Genomic DNA, 26,329 nt, shown 5'->3' with positions numbered 1-26,329 from the left:
ATTAATTTATTAAATGAAATTTATGCAGCTTGTTGCTGATGACATGAGAAATGTAGAGCCTCTGCTAACGTGCTCGTTTGGCCTCCACGCAAGAACAGACTGTATTTCAATTATCTTAGACTACAGACAAAGAGGAGAGGAACAAAGCTTTTTACAAAAACTAAACTAAAAATGGATCGTGAGTCTCTGAATATAACTGGACTGTTTAAAGTACAGCTAAGAATTGCCTGGAACATTGGTCTGTCTCAGGAATACGGTATTTCGAGCACGTCCTTGCAAATGTTTTCTTCACTTGAGTGGGTAACAGATTGCTCAAAAAGAAGCTAAAAGAAACAAAAAAGGAAGAATGAGGCCAGAAGAAAAGCTAGGATGTAAGTGCAGTGGCAGGAACTCTTAAGTGAGAAAAGGTACAGGGACAAAGCAAGTTGAATGTTAATCTTGTTATCTCTATTAGTGTGTCCAGCTGAATGCCTCTGAAGGCTGGAGTCAGAGTTTAAGGTGCACAGACGGTGACTGTGTCTTGTGATAGGACTGATGATGTTTGTAGCAGTTCTGAAGACGAGACCACCAGCTGGAAGATGAATTGAGCTAAAAGTAATACGCCAAATAAGCACAATAGGACTGTAAACTCAACACGTCCAATGTAGAAGCAGCATTTCATCCTCCCCCCTTCCTACCTCAGAAAGGCAGAGTGGCCACGGTTAAAGCAGGAGGTCCTAAGGAACGCTGGCTCCTGGAGAGCCAACTCATGCTCAACGGACCCTTCAGCCCACACCAACCCTCTGATTGATCCCTTTTCTGCAGGACTTGCTTCCCCAGTGCTCCTGACCCACAGGACAGAATGACATTTGTCAGCCTAAATAGCTCTAGGCTCCATTGCACGGGCTTTTCACAGCCACTCACAAATTCTTTTCATGGACAGGACTTATTTTCCCTGACGACCTTCCCTTCCAAGTCCCGTCCTTAAGTCACAGCAACTTCTTGGTTTAATCTCCACTTTTTACTCTATTCCTTACCTACGCTGTATCTTCCCCTCTCTCTCACAAGGTCACAACCTTTACACCACTCTTTCATACACAAACTGTTTTGCTCCATTTCCCGGAGAGGCCATGGAAATTTTCAGTAAGACTCTTCAGAACATTTAGCTCCTGAACTCTTGAACATCTGAATTCAACAATATTTATTATCTAAACACACTTGAGTGGATCTTCAAGGAAAAATACAAAAACACACACAGGTCACAACTACCCTACCTTCAGAAAGAATACACCCAGGTCAAAAATACCCTACCTCCAGCGTTTTAGGGAATTATCACTACAATTTTAAGCAAAAGCAAAACATCATTACAGCCTCGATCGCCCAAATACTGCTGAAATCCCTTGGCACAAAGTTAAACAGCTAAAAATTAGCCGAGGGGATGCCCAAGCATTAAATGTTAATCTAAATAACACTTTAGAATATCTTTAAGCAACTGAGCATGAGATTGTGCTTGGAACCTTAATATTAGATGGCACTGCTAGCACTGAATGTTTGGTTTTAGATATATATACTTATGTATAAAAAAATGGTTATGATTACAAAATTCATATTTTACCTGAGATAACCTCGCTCTCTTTAACTAACCTCACTAGAAAGTTATAAGAGACATACAGAAAAGATCTAAAGAATATTCTTCCTCTCCTCCTAAGAATATTTTCCTCTGCTCCAGCACACTGCTAAAATAAGAGCAATTTCCCAACACTACCTTGGATACTTGTCCTTGCTGCTGGCAGGTAAGATTACAGCCATTCTTTTTTCACTTTTAACCAACTGATTCTGCATTTCTGTACCTCTCTTTCTTTAATATAAAAGGCTTATTTAAGCTCAACCACACCTTTGTCTTGCTCCAGACTTAAAAGTGTAGATTATTTCTCTCATCTTTAACATCGTATCAAAGTGGTTTTGTTAAATACCTAGTAAAACATTTCTGAAGGTGTCCTGTTTCTTTCCTATTTGGCTAAATAGGACAAGATGACAACCCTAATTATTCCTTCACAAGTTTTACAGAAGTCAGAACCCAACAATAAATGTCACAAGAAAGGATTTCCTGAGATACATGGAGATTCTTCAGCTATTATGTAATAGATTTCCACTCTGCTATGGAAGCATAAATAATTATTATTTTAAAATGGAATAAACACTACTAAAGAAAAGAGGGACCAAAACAAAAGCCTTATTTATACATTCAGGTTGGTGTCTAATCTCAGAAAGTATGTCCATAACTCAGCAAGTAACACCATCCTGATATGATAATAATTCATCAACTGTTTTCATAGTGTGTTCTCACCAGTAGGAAAATGAAATTTCATAGACTTTGGCTCTCTTACTAGCCTTGAATCTCAACTTCTTCACAATCACTCAGTCATAACACTTCAGCAATATTTATAGCACAAAAAAAGGGTGTAACAGTGATCACAGTGATTTTTTTTTTTTTTTAAAAAAAGGACAAGCTAACGCCACTTAAACACTAAGATCTCCAAAAGTTTGCTGAAAGTGTTCCATTCATGACAATTTAAGAAAATCTGCTTGAACTGAAGGTAAGTACATACTTGACCCTGCTGCAAAATGTCCCTCCATGAAGCCATGTTCTACCACAAGAGCTCTGCTGTGGTACCACAGCTCACCCCAAGAGACATGCTCTCAAAAACCACCTAAATGATGCAGATATGGGAAAAAAAAAAGTAAATTCGTTAACTTCTCTGTTGATTTTGCCTGCCTAAAATCCATAACTGAAAAGTTTGGGCACATGTTCTTTCAAACATTTGAGCTTGTGAAAAATGACTTTGTCAGAAACACTTCCCAGGTATTTTGAGCTAAACTGAGGATGTAATTAGAAAGCAGGGGGGAAAAAAAAGGAAAAAAGGAAAGAAAAAAGAAAAAAGGGAGGGGGTGCAAAAAACCAAACAACGTTTTTTCCTGTGCTGACTGTGCCATAAAGCCCAACTATAGATACTGCAACCATTTCAAAGGCAGGAAAGGCTGAGGCCTTCGCTGTGGTGTCCACTGGCTTTGAAGTGCCGAAAGCAGCTGCTCCCAGCAGATAGGAACTGTGGTGCTGCTGGAGTTATTTTTTTCTTCAAAATATACTTTCAAATCTAACAGCTGCAAGTAGAACAAAGTTGAGCTAAAGTATATTTAAAGAAAAAAAAAAGCCACCAGTTTCTCTCTATGAGTGTTCTCAGTGGATACTTCAAAAGAAAGTGGCACTGCATCAGATGAAGCTGGAACCAGGAATGACACGTGACAGCTGAAGCCAAATACTGCAAAATTTCTTCTTTGCTTTATTATGGATTCTAGTGTGTTTGAAAAGTTAACAAAATATTAACTGCCATGGTTTTGTATGGTTTTTCCTAATTCTTTTTCAAGGAAAAAAAAATCAATATATATTAGGTTATTTAGTGATATAACTATCAATATTTATCAGTATGTCTAATCCGCAGGCAGGACAATCTTTCAGCCCCACAACCAACAGTCCAGTTCACACCAGTAATCTCTTTGAAATCAATATTCAAGGAGAGTCCTGTGAAGCACAGGCAACCATGCAAACACAGCAGAGAGATAAAACCACAGCTCTCAAGTTCCTACACTTTCAAGATGTTTCTCAGATTGGAGAACATGATAAACACTTCAGTTCATTTGGTTCTTCATTACCAACTTGATTAAATTTTTGGACAACCGAATTGTCCAGAACGCTGTCAGCGCTACCTCCGCCACTTCCGATGCCAACCTACGCAAAATATATCTGAAGGTGGATTGTCCTTCCCTTTGTGGAGACGTTCCATTTAGCAGATTCAGACACTTGAGGTAGAACATCTCAAAGCAATTACTCCATTTCTCAGGTAGCTAAAGTATCCAGTTTTTTGGTTGGGTGTCTATTTCCTGACTGCTAGAGCCCTGCTGAAATGCACCACCAATTCTAATTTACCGCTCTGTTTAAACAGTATAAATCAGTCTATTCCTCCCCAAGTAACCACCAAAGAAATATGCAGTAAAACAAGTCTGCTTTAAAAATGGTTTAGAAGTTCTGAAGCATAAATAGAGAGTAATACAGAGAAACAGAAGTTGGAACTACTGAAAGGAAATTTTAAGAGTGGAAGAACTGAGCTCATACTGCTCCATGGCTGGGCTGAAGGAGCTTTGTGCTGCAGAAATGACAATACAAAAAGAACATCGTTTCCAATGATAACCCATTGCAATCTGCAGGAAGGGTCACATATTTTTCATGTTCACAAGCTTTCAAAGAACATTCCAAATGAAGTACGAAGAGAAATAAATTTTTAAAAAGGGCATAAACAGGATTCCTCTGAAAATTCTTCTGAGGCTCTCATTGTTTAGCTGTTTAGTGCTGAAACCCTTTCCTTGGGCTTCAGTGATGTTTCATAACGTCTAGCTGTTCTTTCTCACAGTAAAAAGTAGCTATCCTAAATACAAGTGAAGCAGAAAACATCTCCTTTTAGTGGAAAAGGCTTTCACTGATGTTTACCACAATATCAACATTGTTACAGAATACCAATGTAAAAAGATTCACCAAAAAAGTATTAACTATGACATTCATTTCTTGCGTTTTTTTTGATCCAGTCTCCAGGTCTGAATATAATAGGCATGATGATACAAGAAAACAAATAAAAACCAAACCATGACACTACTATGCATTATCATTTGCCTTTAGTGCACAAAACCAGCCAAGTATTTGGCAGAAGATTTTATCTATGGCTTGGTAGCTCTTACCATGTATACTGAAAGAAAAAATTACCATTTGTAGGTAGAAACAGGAATGTCACAACATCTAACGAACTGCAGATTAGTATTTAGCTCTGTAGATATGTTCCCAAACCTGGGAATATTTGAATAAATGCTTACTTCGGACTTTAAATTACACAATTTACACCACAAATTATGAGAACTGTAAAGAAAAAAGTGAACGAAGCATACCACTAAAGTGATGTGAACATAAGATTCCATTAAAAATTCCACCTTAAGGCAGACGCCCAACTAACCCCAACGCCTCCCATCCTCCTCCCGTCAATATGTCATTTAATTGACACATCCAACTTCCTCACCTTTAATGCAAGCATGAAACAAAATCCCCCAGTATCTCTGCATCCCAGACTATTCCTGAATCATTAAATACAAGAATCATAAATAGTATCATCCAGTTAAACAAGATGCCTGCTAGATGTATCTCACTATCACACAGGACAGCTTCTCACCCTTTGTCAGGCAGCAACCCAATTAGTAATGCTGACAAATTCTGAGTGAGGATAAGGAAAATACTTTGATCTGAAGCAACAAACTCTTCTATTCAGAGAGCCATGCACAAAACACACTATTGTTCCTCCCAAGCACAGGCGAAGGTCTCTCTCAACACCTACCAAAGTGATCTTGTTCCTTCATTACTGGAAAAAGCCCCTTCCAGACGGACCAGAGCAGGTCTCGTACCACAAGCCAACTGCAGTATTTCATCCTTGTACCAACACAGAAGATAAACAGAAATGAAACCACATTTCCATGGTGGAAATGTAAACTTATATCCATGAAAAAACATTGATAAGAGAGAACTTTAAGGTTATGGGCTGACCGTATCATGGCTCTGCAGTAATTAAAACATTTTCAATCCTTTAACAGGTGTTACCAAACAGACACCTCTTTAGTTTCATGACAAAGTGCCACCTCACACAAGTGTTTGATGGGCTGTTTCAGCTGCGTAGCTCTCAAGTCTCCATCATGCAATAATTTGTCTGCTTCTATTTCTGTTTTTTCCCTTTACAATTCACAACTCTACTGAACTCAAGTTTCTTGTCTCCACCCAAATGTTTCCTGAATATTTCCCAACCCTGAAATTACATTACAATAAAGAAAATCACCATCAGTGGGCCAAAACAAGCATTCATATGAACACTCCCCATGTTAAAAATGATAAAAAGAATAAAATGCCGTTTCTTGACATGAAGAAAAATAGATAACACATTAAATAATTTCATCTGGCCATTATCAAAATAGGTGTTGCCACCTGTAAGCCTGGGAAACAATTTGAAAGTCAGAGGTACAGAGGACTGCAAAGAGGAAACAAAAATATTTTCTATGTAGCCTCTTCCCCTCCATCCCCCATCGCATAAACTCTGCATACCTATAAATTTTGTCTTTGTATAAAGAACGGCAACGCACAGCGAGAACAGGATTAAGCCTGCCACAGGAACTGACCTACATCTGCATGAAAAGATGTCCCTCCTCCCCTCCACCCGAAGGAGCAAACCGACTGACCTGTTGCTCGTATCTTTGCTTGAGCTCTTCCAATTGCCAGGAGAATTCTTTGGATTGCTTTTCCCGGAGCGATTTTGATCTGCTTAGATCTGCTTCAACCTTTTCCATCTACATGGCAAAAGAAAGGGAATATTTAATTTTTTTTTTTTAAAAAGGCATAACTTGAAATGTTCTGGCATTTCTACAGTTGTTTGCAAACCATCAAAGAGGTGCATGTAACTTGCTGAGAATAATAATAACACTATTTGTACATAGTGAAAATGAATATTCAGTCACTACAGGATTATTAGTTACTTCAGGATATAGTGATTACCTGTATCATGCCACTCCCTGATTACTAAGTATTGGCTCAGTTTTTCACTCAAGTGATGAACATCCCATCAAAATTAAGTATTCTTTCTAGACATATTTAAGACTCAAATATATTTCACTCAAAAATACACTGCCTGTGGAAATTCAAGGGAAATCATGTGTGTCAGTGCCCAAAGTACACATTTAAGGTAAGTTTATATTAAATCAGTAAAATAACTTAAAAGAAAATTATTTGGCTGCAAGTAAAGTTCTCTGAAGATAGTCATCGCCTATGAATAATGAGTCCCACAGATTCCAGCACACAGCATCAAGGAAGCAATTTCATAACTCAATTAACAAAGGCTTTTGTATCAAAAGCACACTGTTAGTTGCACATCAGGCATATTTCCAGGGGAATATATATACACGCACATACACACAGCACTATGCTGCAGTGCATACTCATCAATTACTCTTAGATCTAGGTCCCAACACAAGCAACAAATAAACCACCTCCCTAAAAAAAGAGAGCAAAGGGGTGTAGCTGTCAGGAGGACCAGTGCTGCCACAAGTCCATCTGCTGTACCGAAAGAAGAAACGCACGAATTCCTGAACCACAAGCCAAAATCCTGTTTGGCCTAAGGGAGTGCTCTGTCTTCAACAGATGTCTTTGCCAATCGGCCCGGACATCACTTCTAAGCCAGGGAAAGAGGAGAAATAGCAGTACTCAGAGTGGGAAAAGCATTTTATTGGAAAATACTGCAGCAAGAGAGGAAGATACGGGACTAGGAATAGTTGGCCAGATAAAAAGTGGAAAAATAGAATAGAAAGGAACAAGTTATCCTTGTAGCTCTTGAACCTCACTGCTACTATCTGCTATTAAGAAAAAGGACTTCAATGGATAATTTCTTCCACCTCCAAGCTTACTCAAATTGCATGTCCATAGCCATATTTTACTCAGCTCGATTAAAAACAAAAATAAAAGATCTTGTTATTTTATCAAAGGACTTTTATTTTTAAGAGAATAAAAACGTTCTACAAAGTGAAATCGTAAAAACATATGCAAAGATGCTGTAACTCTACTGACTTTTGTGCTTTACTCATAGGAAATACATGATTGTGACCTAACAAGTGCAATGAGAGCTCTTGATTATTTGCTAAACCCAGGAAACAGTAGATCTAAAGTACCAGGACATAGCCCATGTATTGTTTCTCTTTTTGTTAGTTACTATTAGAAAAAATGCAGTTCTTAGTTAAAAATGTACCACGACCTGTCAATGGGCATCAGGTGACTCTTAATACAAGCTTGACAAAATAGGAAGCAGATGGCAAAAAAATGTCACAGAGCAAACGAATCAAATATTGATTACAAGAACTGAAAATGCCAGACTCCATCCTACTTATCTCCATAATTAACTTTACCACACACCAAAAAAATGGGTTTAGAAGCCCAATATTTCTAGTGTAGTTAAAAGTACAGTGTTGCTATAGCTACTACAGTTTTTGTTTTACAAGTAATACATTCCACCTAACCACAGAAAAATAGATTGTAACATATTGGAAAATTCTAACAGGTGATTTATCTAATGAGCATGTGCATGAATAAGAATGAGAAAGGACAAAGCTATGAAGAGAGCTTCAGTAGTGTTTTTCTTTGATGTATTTCCTTGAATCTCGGTTCCTGTAGAACAGTACTGCTCATCACACGTCATCACTTACTATTTCTGTATTTTCACATGCAAGTAGGGACAGAGCAAAGCCCTGGCTGATTCTTGGAGTACAGCAAAATTTATTTTCAAAATTTCCCAGAACGCAGCAATATTCTAGAGAAAATCTGCAGACACTTTTAAATGACAATTGACTTTAAATTTTCCAATCTTTTGCACATTTTTTTGTTTTGGATTGGTTTTGTTTGCCGGGTTTTTTTGAGTGAATGAAACTATTATTAGTCTTTCTAGACTTAGACTATATCCCTTTTGGAGCAGAAATAAGATACTATTAAGTCATTCATGAGTAAGTTGGAGGAGACTCACAGCACAGAAAATTTCGGATTAAAACTGTAGGATTTGTCACATCGCCCTCACGGTTCTAGTTTGTAGAACAAAATCTTGCTTTTATAAGTTTGTTCTTGCTTTTTTAAAATTCCAAATTCTATTATTTGCTGTCTGCATAGGTCTTAAAAATATCAGCAATGCCTCACGTAATTTCTCACTTTCGTTGAAGATTTTCAGAAAAAAAACTTCACAAAAACAACAAAAAGATAATTTGTTAAATTATAAGGCAACACGCTTAGAAATCCATTACAATATCAGATTGCAGCATCCTCCTGTGAATGGCAAGGTTTGGTTATGATAGGTGAGGTTGGAAAACTGAGTATATGGTCAGGTAGAATTACAAGCTTGAAATACGTAGAAAAATTTCGACCACATGAGCAAGTTAGGCAAATGCTCCCTTCTCTCCCCTTCCTTTTGATCACCTGTCACCTGTTCCTTATTTCACTCATTGTGCTGCATCTGTAAAATCCCAGGGACAACGGTTTAACTATTGTTTGCTCCATAAGGAATTTAAGACACTAAAATCTTTTTACATAAATTCCTGCTATTAATTTTCAGGCACAGAAAAATGGATTTTTCTGTCCTCTGCACATGACTGCCAGCAGCCACAACGGCTCTGCCCCTGTTTAGGCTCAAAGTGATTACAAGACCTCATTAACGGAAGACAGAGTCGTTCTGAAAAGAGTAGGAAGAGACACACATTTAAGTGGAAAATTACAAACGTTGTTCCATAGGGGTGTATAAACTAACACTTTATACTCTCACTCCTGAAAAATCCCTAATCAGTATCATAACCGCAGATATCTTTATAACAATGACAATTCTGGCTTTGTTAGAAAGATGAAACAACTGCTAACATCCCTTTTTGACTTGCTAGCAAAGACACTACATTGTGAAAGATTTTGATGTAGCACTCTCAAGTGAAGCATGTTTCTGGCATTATAAGATCAGAATATGCTATCCTACTGAGACAGAGTTTCAGAAAGGCTGGCATTGTGACCTTCTCACCTGCTGTTTCATTTCAGCATAGACTTTTTCTGAGTTCAGCTCCACCTGCCGCTTAAACTCCTCCAGGGCAGCATCTGCCTGCTGGGCCTGCAGCCTCTGTACCTCTGTCACCCGAGTCAGCTGCTCCTCCTTCTCCCTAGAAAGTCACAGAAAATTTTCAGAGTTCAAGTATCAAATAAAAGAACAAGTGTGCTAGTGTAAAAGAGAGGCCTTTAACCCTATCAGTTTAAAATAGTATTCAGATTTCAATTTCCTGTCCCAGCTTCTGCCAAACTTCCCTTAGCAATACTTTGAAGAAGGGAATAGGCAGCTAGAGTTATTTTCGCTTTCTCTTACTGAATTTTGCACACCTAAACACGGCGTTCATAGCTTATGACAATACCTCCATCTTCAAAGTTTGCGTTGAATGGTTTACTACCAGCTGTATAACCCGCTTCTTTTTAAACTCACCTTTAAAAGTATATTGCCCCCCCCTCCCCCCAGTATTTAAATTAATTCCTTTTAGCATGATCGTCTTCTCCCCTTAAAAACAAACAAAAAAATTATCCCAGTGCCATCTTTGCTCAGACAAGATGCAGGATTATTCACTGCTTGACATATATCAAAATGCAAAGCAGGGTAATGCGTGACATATGGTACCTTCTTAATCTATTAGAAACCCATAATGCTGTAATATCTATTCAGCTGTTAAAGTAATGACAGATGTTAAATCTTTATGCAAAGATATTTCATATTAACAGCCTATACTATTTGACATATTAAAGTCAATACACATATAGAAATCGGTTTGGGTTTCTTAAGACATCGTAGGATATCAATAGTAATGTATGTATAATATTTTATTTACATGCACATATATAGACACACACCTAAAAAATACACACATCCACCATATTGACACATCACAGACAAATTCCAGTAACTTGTAAATACTTCAGAAATTTTTATGAGATTCCTCACACAGAAAACAACCAGGCATCGTTATGAACTTTCTGTTACACATTTCCATTATCGCAGGTCAAGGGGGTTGCCTGACTTGAGTAAAACACAGGAGACCACAATGGTGGTATCAATGGACAAAGCTGGCTCCACCAGTGGTTTGTAACAGAAGACACATTCAAACAGACCTGTGGTTGACATTTTCATTTTATAGGCAGAGGAAGTACCTCATGATAAATTTCCCATTTTGACAGAAATTATTTCCATATAAAACAAAGAATCTGACACATAAGAGACGGAAAAGACCAGCTAATTCATCTAGTCTGTCACCTTGCCAGCACTGAACTAGCTATTACAGCACTGAGCAAGCCTTTTATAAAGGTCAGGAAGCTGCCAAGCCCAAAGTTACAGTATTCACATCCTCTTCTGTGGTTTTCATACCAGACTTTGACAATGGGACAAAGAACATAATCCCTACATCTTCACAAAGCGTCTGTTTGCCGTGTAGGAGAGCACGGTAATTCTATTAGCAAAGAGATCAAAGAAATGTCACAAGCCCTGAATAAGTATATTACTGTTTACTTTTACAGTTTTTTCATTATGCACATTTAAAAAAAAATATTTTATTTTGGTACCTCACTCACAGCTGATGGAATAATTGCGACACAAGGAGACTGCTATTTTCCTAACAGAAGAAGGAAAGTACCTTTCTTACCCAGCAGAAAGTGAAGCAAAACAGAAAAAATCCTTTATTGCATTTTTGATGATAATTGTTTAGGGGTTTTGTTTTCATGTTCATGAGACAATCATATGCAAATTTTCTTCAAATTTGCTAGACACCATCCATCACCCCTACACAGATATGCTTTATTTCTACTGCCTCAGCAATTCTGTTCGCTAAACTCCTTTGAGGGGGAAGCATGTCTATATATTAATCTAAGTTTCCATATTCGCCATTCATTTATGAGACAATAAAAATTACACAGCAAAAAACCAACACCACCAAAATAAAAATTTTTCCCCCATCTAAATTCAACTGGTAAAAAGACTATTTAGGATTTAAATTTCTACTACAGAGGATCCAAAAAATCAAAATTGCAAGTACAAAAAACCTCCGACGTTTCTCAGAACGGGCACACCACTGATGCCTCCAGAGCTAAGAACGACATGAAGTGTCTGATGAGTTAGTGATGCATTGGCTCTAGCTGCAAAGGCATTTGGCTCAATTATCCCCCTGAAACCCATGTACTGTGGAGCTGCTAAATATAGAAATTTTTAAGTTAATAGCTGTTTGATACTGAATTACGGTGGATGTATCATTCCCCTCTCCCACCAAATCTACCAGCAGTTCCCAGGAGAGAATATGGAAGAGGTTGAATTATCTTCTGCAGCCTACGTACGGCTCGGCACCCCACAAGACAAGACAGGAGGAAACACTGAGAGGGGAAAACCTCAACTTCTCCCAAATATCCTTAATTCAGTCACGGGCACTGGGTAACAAATCTTCCTCCCCGCAAAATACATCTAAAACTTCCAATCCACACGGGAAACAAAACAAAAACCCGAAGCTTATTCAAACATATCCACACTGATAAATGTCAAGAGACACTGAAACAACATTTTTGGTCCAGTCAGATGGAAATGCAACAAATCCAAATGTAAAAGGACAAGATGTCAGTCCTTGCGCTGTTAGTGAGCCTCCAAATTTATGCATCTTCTTCCTGAGGAATATATTTTTATTTTGAAATATTATCATGTAAACTTTTAGGATCTAGTTTTATGTACTTTCCTTTCTTTTAAGGACTTAATCCCATGAACAGATGCAACATCTCATTATAACAAGGAATGAAACTTCATTTTTTAAGGATGCAGGAGCTAGTTCTCTCTACTTTTTGTGCAGTTAAGATTCGTACAGAAGCTTAGAAAACACATACAACAATGGACCACAGTTCACAAATATAAGAAAAGCTTTACTTTTTTTTTTTTCCCCCAAGAGACTGAGCAATGTGCCTTGCATGAAGCACTAAAATATTCACTTTGAAGATTATTTTTTTCAGTTAGACTAGTTGTGGGGCCGAATACAATACAATTACATCACTTAAATCCCCTAAAGCTGAGCTGGCTTGAATATAAAAATAGGGTGAATTTACTCTTTGGCCCCCAATTTAAAAAGCAGCAAATTCCTCTTGTTTCAGTGTATAAAGGACATGGCGACAGAATTAGCAATCTTACACAGCACAAACCATCTCAGTGAAAGTTCACTATGAAGTCCAGAATTGCAATTTCAGAAAGCAGCCCTCTGAAGCGTACCGATAAATGGAAAATATAAACATCTTACGTACTTCCTCTTCATGCTTAATCATAAATATTTTCCTCGCTTCGTAAAATGTCTTCCAAGAGGTAACAAGTAAACACAGTAAGACATGACAGCATTGCAAGTCAAGTTAATGAAACACAGGGCAATCCAGTGATTTACAGGAGAGGTTAAATAAACTCAAGATGTCCCAGCAAATGTAGTATGAACCAGCACTGTCACTCGCAGGGTTCTCAGCGTTCCCCGTACGAACACAAGGGCTGACCAACAGCATACAGGAGCAGGAGATGCACCTGCCTCAGTCTCAGCCTCATCAAGAAATGAAAACATTTTGCACTGCACGTAAGCGTAGACACGTACAAAATGTGCACCTCCACGAGCTACACGCGGACAACTTCTGCGGACAGCGAGTTTCACGTTCCATTAGCAAATCCACACACACCAGCTCCCCGCACAGAGCGTGCTTTCCAGCCATATGAAAAATAACCTGATTGTGAAACTCCTGATGTTTTCTTATAAAAATTATACCAGGCTTTAATTCATGAATATGCAAATTCTTTGCCAGGTTTTCAAATACTGCTGGCATCAGGGAAAACTCACTTGTGTCCAAACAGACCATTGTGTCCCAACTGTAGTGGAGCAAAAAATCAGAGCAAGGCATTTCTACGGCAAGGATATGTTTTACCAGTGAATAAGCTTCTGAAGCTTAGATTCTGATGGACTCCACAAGAGGGGTAGGCGTCATCTCTTGTCTATCACAGGTTAGTATGACTCCGGGTTTATGCCTGTAGATAAAAATGAATCTTGCTCTATAAGGCTGAGGTATGGGAAAAGCAGAGTAACAGCTGAGCCTTCAGTCCCACCGATGAAGGCAAGATTTTCAAACAGTGATCTGCTCGGAAAGGCCAGGCTCTCCTGCTGATTACCCTCATGATCCCACATGACATATATGTGCTGATCCAATGTATTCAGATTTGCTGTATTTGGCAAGTCTTTGCCCATTCCTTCCTTTCCTCCCCAAATATTAATAGTTCTGGGGGAAAATTGCTTCACTACCCACCAAACTGCAAACTACTCACTTGCTGGAAAGCAGCTTAAGAAGGATATTGTTGAGTTTGTTTCTAAACAGCTGTCCTTTTCATTTGGTGACACAAGAAATAAAAAAATTGACTCTCTTACTAATCTGTGTTGAAACAAAATTAGTTGCCACCATTTATATAGTCCATTTAGATTTAAAAAGACCTACATAAACACATTTTCAAAGGAGAACACAACTTGCTAGACAATATAATACAAGCATACTGAGTAGCTAAAAACATAACCTTCATCAAAACATACAACCTTCCCATGAAAAAGCAAAATTCAGGAAATTTACATTAGTATCTTTTGTGTATAAGCTACAGACACAAGCACCTACCCAGTATACAGACACACATATAAGATTTTGTATGTGAAGCCACGATCCTGCTCCTGATCCCAGAGACTCCCACATGCAGGTGCCCCGATACTGGCAGGACTCTCCACGAATGCAGCAGTTTATCGATTTACAGCCACATGCAAGATCCATGACACCACTGTTTGGTTGGGCGCAATAACCACGAAAAAACAATTCACCTAACAGCCGCTCTAATTTAATTTCTTGAATACAAACTATTTCAACTACATCATATATTAAGGCCTAAAGTACCATATATTTGTAGAAAGAAGGGATTACTGGTTTAGTTTATTGTTACAGAAAAATGCTTCAGTCGTAATACCAATTCTTTGAAATACACAAAAAAACAATTTTACTTTTCCTGCTCTACTACTTTTTAAACAAAAACTAGTGATAGTTACATAATAACTTTCTGTGTAAACTATGTATTGGGCCTAAATACACCCACCTTGGCTGTGGTTAGAGTATCTTACTGCAGAGGCAGTTATTACCAGAAAACAATGAGGAACACAAGAGCTCTCCTACAACACGAGCGCCCAAACATATGGAATATGTGCAGAACACTTCTTTTTGGTGTGGAGAGGAAGAAAGACAGTGTGAAGTCATTCAAGCGGAATGATAACTAAACCAAAGCCAGATCAAAGGAACAAAGAAGAAAGACTGAAATGTGAAGCTGAAATATTTATTGCCTTCAAAACATCATCCCTATCCTGTCCCTGGGCACTTTAATATTTCGAAGTTGTTAGAAAGCATTCTAACTTGCTTCATCATTTCAAAGAATTAAAGCCAAAAATATAAATTAGAGAACAATTGTATCTTTCATTCCCTGATTTTAAGTATGAGTTTGTCTTTATGACAAAAAGCACGAATCCACTTATAAATTGTTTACAGTTTGCATAATTTGAGATGTTAACATCAAAAAGCTGGTCTGCATTCGTTCAAGTAAGCTATGACAATGAATGATATTTACAATACAATTATTATTTTAAACTATATACTTATGTTTAAATAAATCATGAGATAACATTAACAAACTAAACCACTACTTAAAGCCGTTAATGAATTTAGAGTAAATAATATTCCACGTGTGTAGTATCACACTTCTGTGAAATAAGAATAATGCATTACATTCAAAATTAATGGCTCACAAATTAACTAGACATTGGTTAAACACACTAATAATTATTATAACTATTTCTCATTACAATAATGACAGGGTACTGTTGTGCTAGGTGCTATGCAAACAGAATAAAAACAGCAACCGCAAAATGATGAATGAGATGTGGGTTAAAAGGCTGGGCAAGTGTTGTAAATGTGGCTGGAAAAGAAAATGTTATAATTTTGCTCCACACTGCAGAAACTGTCTCCAAGATTTAGATACACCACATATATGAAAGGCCACAGAGGCTCGGTTATCGAGAGAGGAGGATTAGAACAGAGATTAATAGTCATGGCTTTTACATGCTGAGATGACAGCTAAACCTCAACAAGGAGAACACGGAGGGGAGAATTAGAGAGACAGATGTAGATAATGGCTTTGATAAAAGGAGACAAGACTGTAATTAAAAGGTGGACCAGGAAGTCAGCAGCACAGATAGTAAATAGATCCATGAGATACCCAGAGAAGAGGTGCAAAGAAGGAGGAGATAAGTGATCAGAGAACAGTGCTGTGGCAGAGAAAGCTGGAGGGGGAATAAAATAAACCATCTGAAGGACAAACTATGGGAGAGATCACCAGGCAGAGCAGGAGAGCCAGGCAAAAAGAATCATTTAACACTAACAAAGAACAGCCCAAGATGTGCTGTGAGTGACAGAGCCAACAGCGGCTGGCAAATCCAAGACGACGAGGATGAAATAACAGTATTAAGACTGCCTCCAATTTTTCCAGTACAGAATTCTAAATGAAGCATCTAACTAATTACTTCAGCTTAAAGCATGCCAGGCTTATTTCAAAGAGGTACTGATAAAAACATCCTGGGTCAAAAAGTCTTTAATAAAATAAATTATTTCCCACCAGTCCTGTTTCTCTTCTGCCCTTAGCCAATGATGGCTACACCACCGAATACCAGTTTTGAATAAATAAGTGAAGAATCCAAAAAACAACCATGTCACTCGCCTACACAAGGAGGTACAAAGATAAGTCTTCATTCTGTCATTCTACATACTGAAGGTAACTATTTTTATGGCTAAAATAATTGTATTATTATAGTTTAGGATTCAGAATAATAATATCCATCTCGTAACAGAAAATATAGTAACAATACTGAGGAATGATGAGTATTCAGCTCATCAGTTTCTTCTAAGAGGCTGGTATGGTAAACATGGATTTTCTTTCAATAAAAGTACTGTTTGAAATATTAACTTTAATTCCTCAATGAAGGTTGGTTGTGTTGTTGATGAAGCTGGAAGAAAGTTGTACAAAGTAAATAAAAAGTGTAAGTGTAAGATTACAAAGTGTAATTGAAGTCTAGCAATCATAATCATCTCGCAACAACAAAAGGAACAAACTCATTATTTGTACTACTTTTGTAGATAGTTTTTAACTGACCCAAAAAAGGTGACAGCCTGAAACATTTCAGACTTATTAAAAAATAAGTAATTAAATTCAATCATCTGTAAGACTTCCTTCAGGCAACTGAAGGCTCTTCTCATTTCTTCAATGCTTTGGGCACTATGTAGTCTTGAAATACACTGCACTGAATCTAAAAGATACACTAATGGGAAAGGGAAGTCTTTCAGAATAATAAGGGAACAATTCTGACATTTGTGTTAACTACATTTATATTCATTTAGTGAGGTCAAAATCCACAGCCCTTCACTACGTTAATTACCAGAATAGCAATTTACAGCGGTGAACCTAACAGCTATAGCATGATACACCGATGCTCTTCATCTCACAAGGCAACATTTTTCATTTCATACAGCTATATAATATATTGAAGCATTTTCATAGTTGGTATCATTAAAAAGATGTCACATGATATCTCTATATCCATCTTGAGGGACATAAGGGTCCCATAGACAAGGATTAAAAATCAACTGTTACGCTTTTTCGTACGACTGGAGCTTTCCTTTAAATACATATTTCATTATTGCCAGTAGGTCTCCAGAGAAACTGGTGAAAGAAAATGAAAGGCTGTAAATAGTTAATAGAACACTATTTTTTCTTTTAAGTGAGACTATTAAATAAAGCTACCGCATTTTTTTGTCCTCTGTTCATACTTTACATTGTGCCCCCTAGAGCGAGGGTTATGTCAGCATGTTCACTGGGGCTAGAGGAATGTTTACAATATGCTGGAAACTTTGACTGGTTTTGCTCTAAAAGGTTTCAGATGCTCAAACACAGCACCAAGTGGAGAACAGCTGGCTGTTTTTCCACTGATTCTTAGAGGAGAAAAAAAAAAACACACCAAAAAAACCCCACACAGAACTGTTTTGAAGAGTAAAACTATATCCAAATTCCTCAGCCACTTAACATTACCCCTGGTTTTCAATCACAAAGTTTGCTTTTTTCCATCATATTGTAACTGTTGCAAACAACACTAAACATTTTACTAAAAGAGAATGATGAACACAATGAACATGAGTATAAACTCTTAACAATGTTCTTTATTACAACATTTGGAATTAAAGACAATGCCTTCTCATATTTCTTTAATTATTTCCGGCTTTAAATAGCAATAGCTTTTCCATTCCTACAAGAATTCCTCCACACACAAATACTTCATTTTCAAGGAAAAATGGAATTAACTACAGGAAAACAGCTACACTTAGGCAACTACCCTAAAAATATTAACAAGTGATTATTCAGAATCTAGATTCAACTCAGAGGAGCAAGAAAGGAAAAAAATCAACTTGTGGTTAAAGCTATCACTCCATATATTTATTTATCATTGTACTGATGATTATCATGCAGTTGTATTTTTCTGCGATGTCATTTATGACATCCATCACCACAGAAAGTCTATACAACACAATCCATACAACAGCGTTCTGAAGAAGCAGCTGTCTGAAAATAAAGTTCTCAAAAGGTTTGGTATCATTAAGTTCTCAAAATCCACTGTAACTCACAGGTTTTTAAAAAATATAATTTCTGTATACTTTGAAAGTCCAAATTTAACTTTTTTTTTTAAATGTACATAACACCAAATGCAAAATTATGCAACTGTAACCTGCAAAACAAAATGAAATTATATTCGCTGCTATTTATTCTATCTCCTGACATCTATCTTCACGGTTTTATCCCTGCCTTCATCTGTCTCCCTCTTTGTTAGCTCAGAAGCATTATGTATATCATTTATTTCTGATTTATGTACTCTCATTTCTTTTACGTTGTCCCTTTTACAATAATACAGAGAAAAGTTATACAAACAGCATGCGAATTTTGCACGAGATAAGTAATTTCAGAGACTAAAACACCCTTACATAAAACTTCTGGTGATAAAATTTAATACATATTTACATATTCTGAAGAAAGCAAAAAGAGCCTTTCAGATCAAACAAATTCAGGCCTTCTCTTTGTATGTCAAAGAAAACTATACAATAAAAAATGAGTCATTACACAGCCATAGCTGTAGGAAAAAGTAGAATAAAGATTCTGCAAGGGACCATCTCATCCTGTTCCCATTTTTGTCTTGTCCCCATTTCACCAATACAGAGGAACCGTGGAAAACACCAGGCTGACCACCTGCTGGAGACAGACAAGCAGTTTCAGAACAACAACAGAAAATACTCAGGGCAGCATGATAACAGGATCACATAAACTCAAATCATTCCACTGCACCAGAGTCCAAACCAGACGGAAGCCCTGTGGAAGTAAAAATGAGAGGAGACGGGAACACACTGAACCTTCACGTAGCTGTGATCCAGGCATCCCTTTAGTCAGGAATTCAGACTGAAGTTCAATTGTAATTAGATTTCTTCTCACAGACCGTACTGACACTAGCTTCTGAGTAAGTGTGATACAAACACCATTCGGTTAAGGCTTTACAAGTATCAGTACTAAGTTTAAAACCTCAGGACAAGCCTGAGAAGAGCTCCAGCTCCACTGCTCCATGCACCTTGTGACAATGTCAGGTAGGGAACAAATGATTCAGAAGGGAATAACCAAATGACTGGCAAACCATGCTAGGAGGTGACAAGTAGAAGCCCTTTGAATAAAGAAATGACTAAGATTTCAAGAAAAGTAACTGGTATGAAACAATTGTTATTTCTTTTCCAAAACAACATTTTTCCAACTTTAGTAAATACAAGTACAAATGCATTTTTATCAGATATTGTCTAGAAAACAAAACCTTCTAGTAGTAATAACTGTACTACACAAAAATTGAAATTTAAAATGTATATTAACATCACTGAACTATACTTAACAAAGTCCCTAGAAATAGTAGAGTCTAACATCAGCATGTGGAGGTATAAGGGATTGACACAGCTATCATACTGGGAATAATAGAAAGCAATGAAATAAATCTTTTTAAGTCTACAGTACAGAAACTCCACGGCACCATCCCCAGTGAGAAATCAACTTCTTGATTCTCATGTCAAGGATTCCCAGAGAAAATACGTGCATGTACACAAGTATGTATGGGAAAAGAAAGGTAAACTACTTTTATTTCCGTATTTTATTGATCACTTACATGCACCACCTTCACACCATTCCTTTGTTTGAAAAGACTGAAAGGCTTTGGTCTGCCATCTAAACCAAATCACAAAATACTGTGAAAATGGTATGTGTGTGGCTTTAGAAACCCTTGTAAGAATACAAATCTGCTAATAGATAGGAGCAGCTCTGCTGGTTTCTGGAAAGTTTAGCCCCTCTTTCGTCCCCAGAAGAGTTTTAAACAAGTTCAGATGAAGGGTAGAGAAGCAATGGAAAAAAGAGGTGTTGCTAGTTTCTTATATAAACAAACAATTTTATTAAGTGACTTTCAATAAACCAGCTGCTAAACATTTGCTCTGTATCATCACCACTTGCAAAGTGCTGAGATTTGGCTCCGCAGGCAGGTCTAAAAAAAAAGGCAAAGATGGAGAGGAAGAAGGTTGTGAAGCATTTCACTAGATATTGTACACACATTCCTTGACATGTCAGTGTTCAATTACAACATCTGCACCTGTAGAGGCAACAGTTCATTTCTCCTAACATGACTTTTAAAAAATTGTTTCTTTCAATCACACTACAGAATAGAAGAGTCAGAACTCAGGAAAGCTATATTTCATTAGCATAATGAACTATTAATTTGTGTATAAGTTGCAAACTAAAAAGCATTAAATCAGATCCCATAATTATTTCCAGTATGTGAGAACCATCACAACCATTATCCTGAGTCACCAGTAGCAGCAAGGTGGTCCGTACTTCCATGCAGGTGACAGATAACAGCCTCAACTCTTACATATGTTTACAATTTAGTCCAAAAACTCCATCTCAGGATGGACAAACTTTATATATCCCTGCAGTCATAAAGACACTATGGACTCCAGAATGAAAGTGGCACAACCAAACCACATTAAAAACTGAGGTGACCTAAATATATGCTGTATTCACACTTCAAAAAAACCCAAACGTAACTATAACTATTTACTTCTACAATCAAATCCTTCCTTCTTTACTGTTTCATCTTTAGTTTTTTTATATATTATTATTAACAACATATAAATGGACTTCAAACCAAATGCTGTAAAACAAATGTTACCTCCTGTACACCTGATATCCTCCTTGATGTAGGCAAAGCTGGCAGTTATATCTCGTACACTCATGGAGTGTATAAACACTAATAATACACATGGCTAGTCTGCTCTTTCTTTGGATCATAAAAGAGATTTTTACCTCTGATCTTCAGCACCAATGTTCTAAGTTTCTCTGTTTATCAGCAAATAAATGAGGCCAGCCTTAGAGTGTATGCTGGCTGCAAATAATGCCTGGCACAGAACTCTGATACTTCCACGGGAAGCCTTCGAGATCATGGCTGTGCCTTCCCAGCTGACATTAAATTCTGAATATTTAAATTGTGAAGGTAATACATACTTATCTCCAAGGTCCTTATTGAACATGCACTCCCACTGGTGTTTCATTAAATTACTACTATAATTATTTCTGAAATTTTTGCTATTACTAGGAAGACTGTTGTCTGTAGTTCACAATGCTATTTTGGAACCAAAACAAACAGTAAAAAAGGATTTTTTTTTTTTTTAAATAATGCTTTCAATATGTCTTCAAACAATTCTATAGTGAGAGGGCTAGAGTTCTTGTTCTTTGAGGACTAGTATCAACAGAGGTCATTATTAGTACTCCTTCCATTGAAAAGAAACAGAATTTGTGATTGACACATCCAACTGACTAAAGCATTAACAGCTCCAAATGTTTGCATCTTTTTATGAAAACGAGTTAGATACAACTTTAGAGCTTTTGTTTAGAAATTGGGACAGATATTTACCAAAAACTGCTACTTATAGACACAGCAAAAGTCTTCACAGCCAAAGGATGTGCAGAACAGGTCCAAACTGAATGGAGCTTAAATACTTAAACATTTTAAAAATACAATTATTTCTTGTGGGAAAGAGGTCTTTAGACCTCTGTGTTAGGTCTGTCGACAAGTGCATAAATCTAAAATAAACCTGGAGTACTAGTGCTGGGAACATTACCCAAGTGCAGATTAGATAAGTAAAGTTGCTTCAAAAATGATCACTGAAATAGAAATAAGAGTGAAAACAGTCAAAGAGCCTTTAACATACATGTCCCAGCCTCATTTTTAAACCACATCAAGGCCATGCCTGTTTCCAGGTCCCTAAATTGCCACAAGTCTCTAAGCTTCTGTATTTCAATTCTTCAGTAAAACGGGAAATATTTCCCTGCAGCCGAGTAAATTAAAATTATGAAGTAATTGGATATTAAAATATTAGCAGAGGCAAAATAAATATTTTTAATAAATTGCTGCCCAAATTTCACAGAGCAAGACACAGCAGATGATGCTGAGAGCTACTCTGGATAACAGTGCTGCATAAAGTTAGCAAGAGCTTTTCTTTCTCTTCCATGGAATTTCTTCAGCAACAAACAGATACAGATTTTTTTCTTAACTTTTTCTGTTGTATTCAACCCAGTCTGTAGTGTGACAAATTGTAATATAACTATACCTCTTTATTTCCTATTCCTGTACTTGAAATAAAAGCGATAAGAACCACAGAGATTTAGACTATTTGTTGCTCACTCATGACATATTTTATGCAACCAAACTAAAGGGATTAGAGAAACAACCTTTCCCCCCAAGTAATTACACAGAAGCTTTTTAAGCATACTTTGTTACTATACAAATGCACTTTAAATGACATTCTAGAAAAACCCTTGGAGCACTTCTTATAGTGACTTTTGCTATTAGGCAATGCCTATAACACGCATTGCTAAATTAAATATAAAATTTATATCTACAAGTCACCACCAATAGTCATGAGTATTAGAGCAATTCTTTTGCAGAAGATTTCTTTTTGACAGATATTTCTACCATAAACTTCAGAAGAAGAAGAAAAAAATACCTTCCATAAACTATGTAAACCCCCATTCAGTATTAAAACACTGGCAAGGCTATTTTTTTTTTTTGGAAGTGAAAGATACTTTTAGAAATGTGGATTTTACTATTCCACACAAGGTCTCAAATCATTTTCATTATGCAACTGTGTGGATATGTTTGAAACTGCAATAGCACTGTTTGCTCTTGTGCTACTGGAAAAATAAAAAAAAAAAAAACAAAAGCAAAAACCACCAAGATGCCTGCCACTTCCCCTTCTAGGTGTTTGCAGCTGCCTAGCTACTCAAGATAGAATCCTGTGGCCATTTCAGAATCAAAGTGCATTCAGATCAAAGTAGTTTATGAGAAATCACTGATGCACCTTCTGGGTTCTGAGCTGCAATTCCACAAGGCATCGCTTCTATTGAAGGCGCTGAACTGTATTTTCACCCATCTCAAGGAAGATAAGGTTGTTTTCTAAAGGTTTACTGTGTCTGCCTTAGCTTGTAATTACTTAATTTGATTCCACAAATAGTCAAAGAAATACAGAAAAATAAGGGGTTTTCATATAAAACATTAGATCTTGTGGATTCATATTAACAGTAAGAGACTGTTAAGACTCATTTTTGCAGCAATGGGAAAAAAAGCCATAAGGAAGCCATCCATTTCAGACATAAAAATATTACTGCTCGTTATGTATTACGTACAGACCGTACATAAATGCATACATGTAAAATCTTAATATTGTCCAGAAACTTTGATACTAAATTAATGGCTTGGTTTCCAGAAAGTCAGCCCTGCAGGATTAGCAGTTCCTCTACACTGGGCATGCGAGTCTGTTCTTAACAGTCGTGTGCACGGACACATCCGTGATCAGAGAAGTACAGATGTAAGTCGCAGAGGTTTTGCATCAGAGCTGAAATCTCAAAGAACCGGCCAGCAGAATATATGCTGCATTTAGACTGGGGCACTATATTTCTGTAAATACAGTATTTTTAATCTTCACAAGCACAAATCCACCCCAATGACTCTGCCAACTCACTTTTGTCTCCATTCAGACAAAAACACGGATGAAAGTTAATCTTTATTTCTATTCAATTGCAAAATAATTACTTATATAGCATCACTAATTCTATTACTAATCTTAAAATTAACCCCAAATCACTGCTATAAAACAACCAAACGAACAGTAGTATAGATTCATTATTCAAGAGTAAGCTACCTATCTCCAAAATTAAAACATTGTCCATTTTAAATTAGGAGAGTGATATATCATTTAATATTAGAAATTGCTACATGATTTTCAACACCCTGAACCAAAAAAAGAAAAGAAAAAGCGTAACGGAAAGAGTGCCATAGGACATGGAAGAGAACCTGGGAAGAGTACACTACAATATGAATGGAAGTAGCTTATATTAGAAGACACTCTGAAAACCCAGAAGCTGACCCATCCTCAGATTTGGCCAAAGGACACCCACTTACACAAAACATAAGGCTGGGACTGGCCTCTGCCAACATCATCTTAATTTGTGGGCCCTGAAGCATCCAGTGGTAAACTGGGTTCTTGAAACCTTTAACCTAAGCTTAAATCTAAGCTTAATTACAGCTAGGGAATATCTGAAACAAATGAGGACCTCCTCAGCTATCTAGAAGAGCTTCTCAGCGCAGTGCTGTTAATTAAAACTAGGTCCAAAATTCACAGCACACTAACCCACTTCACAAACACTTGCCTGAAGAGCACTGCCACCTTTATTCTGTGCTGAGAGCACCCACATGGGGCATATATTCTGAGCAGCCAGTGGACTTTAAAGTCAGACATTTTTTTTTAACATAAGTGCAAAATGACATGTTATTTGAAAGACATGGAAGATAATTAATGCAACTATATTATCAAGGAATCAGACGTTAAAATACTAAAAGATTAAGTTTAGTTGATAACAATTCAATCTCCCTAAAATTATAAATAAAAGTCAGTGTAAAGAATTTAAAGATTAAAAGCTACAGTTTTTGTTAATGTCTGTAGTGTTTTAAAATAGTCTCTATTTATGCCAAATACCTCAGAGATTATAGAAAAAAAGGAATAGACTTCAGCCCTGTGACTTTGTTGAATAAAAGTATCTTCACAATGCCTCTGTCAGCCTAGATAAGATACACTGTAACATTTAACTGGGTAGTTTTAGCAAATAACTTCTGGCTTGTTTCAGAATAATCCGTTTTCCCTAGAAATTATTTCCATAACTTTGAATTTAAACTGCGTAAGCATATGGAAATAATATTTTACATAATAAAAATGGAAGCAGCATAACAAGAATTGATCTTGTCATATGTGCATCTGCTGTATGTAAACCACTCCTCCACTCAGAAAACAAACTTGTGATTAGTTTTTTAATGTACAAGGTCAGCAAAAAAAGCTGTTCCCAGTTAGTTAATGAAAAGTCTCTTCTGCTCGCTGCAGACCATTTCTCTGAGCCTTAGCTACATTTGAAAAATAAGTATTCGCACAAAAACCTGTGGTATCAAAGAGGAAAAATCCACATCGTCACAAGTATCATATACTAAATCAAGTTAAAATATATTTTAAATATATTCATCTTTCAAATTAAACCTTTCCTCTAAAATAGTCCAAATCAACCAGTCTTTAGCTTGGATTATTTGCCTACTATGTATCCATTCTAAATCGAAGACAATTTCATTTATTTGACAGGGCAACACCAGCTGACATCACTAACTTAATTCTGTTTCACTCCTACCACCTGAAGTCAACAAATTTGGGTGGTTTGGTTCTTGCTTCACCTCTTTAACTGTCATGGCTAACTAGAACCCTGAAGATGTGGCTTTACAATGGGAAGATAACCCAGACAAATTATAGAAAGGCAGTTAGATAAGACAAAGCATAAATTTATTTAATAAATTTGACTAAAAAATTTGGGATGGTTCAACAAATATTCCATATTCACTTACTTCAAAGTCTCTTCCAGTTTGCGAATTTTCTTTTGAGAATCCCCTCTTTCTTTATCAACATCATTCCGGATGCCATAAATCTACAATTTGAAAGAAAAAGATATATTTTAGCTAAAACCAAGTCTGATTTAAAAAAAACAGTTATTTTAAATTATAAAAACTATTTTGCATATTTCTTTTGCACAGATGTATACAACCATCTATATATTTCTAAAGTTACATAAAATGCAAGAATAAGGATTAACAGGGAGATGAAGTACGAGACTACAGCCAACAGATGTATTTTTCTTCTCAAGATGAATATTATTCTCTAGAATAAAGAAATATCAATAATTACATAAAAAGGAGCTAGATTTTCTTTAGATAAATACAGGAAAGCATATAGAAATCTGCCTAAAACAATGACTTGTATTCTCCATGGTGCAGAGTTCCTACTTACCAATTTGTGAAACTCAGTGAACTACTTTTTATCAATTCTTACAACTATAAAAATATCAAATGTAATGATAGTAAATAACATCACTTTAGAACA

At 36.7% G+C, this 26,329-nt stretch overlaps 1 protein-coding gene across 11 annotated transcripts in view; it reads right to left on the bottom strand.

Annotated features, from left to right (window-relative positions):
- CEP112 (centrosomal protein 112) overlaps positions 1-26,329 on the bottom strand; it is a 177,610-nt gene that overhangs the window by 96,981 nt on the left and 54,300 nt on the right. For all 11 annotated transcript variants that reach the window (XM_074847007.1, XM_074847009.1, XM_074847006.1 and 8 more), the window contains 3 exons: positions 25,798-25,877; positions 9,654-9,789; positions 6,301-6,408 (listed from right to left, as the gene is read on the bottom strand). In XM_074847007.1, the coding sequence (XP_074703108.1) occupies positions 6,301-6,408; positions 9,654-9,789; positions 25,798-25,877 (324 nt within the window). The remainder of the gene's footprint in view (positions 1-6,300; positions 6,409-9,653; positions 9,790-25,797; positions 25,878-26,329) is intronic.

This window comes from Strix aluco, chromosome 21 (genome assembly GCF_031877795.1).
Source record: "Strix aluco isolate bStrAlu1 chromosome 21, bStrAlu1.hap1, whole genome shotgun sequence".
Taxonomy (NCBI): domain Eukaryota; kingdom Metazoa; phylum Chordata; class Aves; order Strigiformes; family Strigidae; genus Strix; species Strix aluco.
This window is presented reverse-complemented; position numbering and strand designations above follow the sequence as displayed.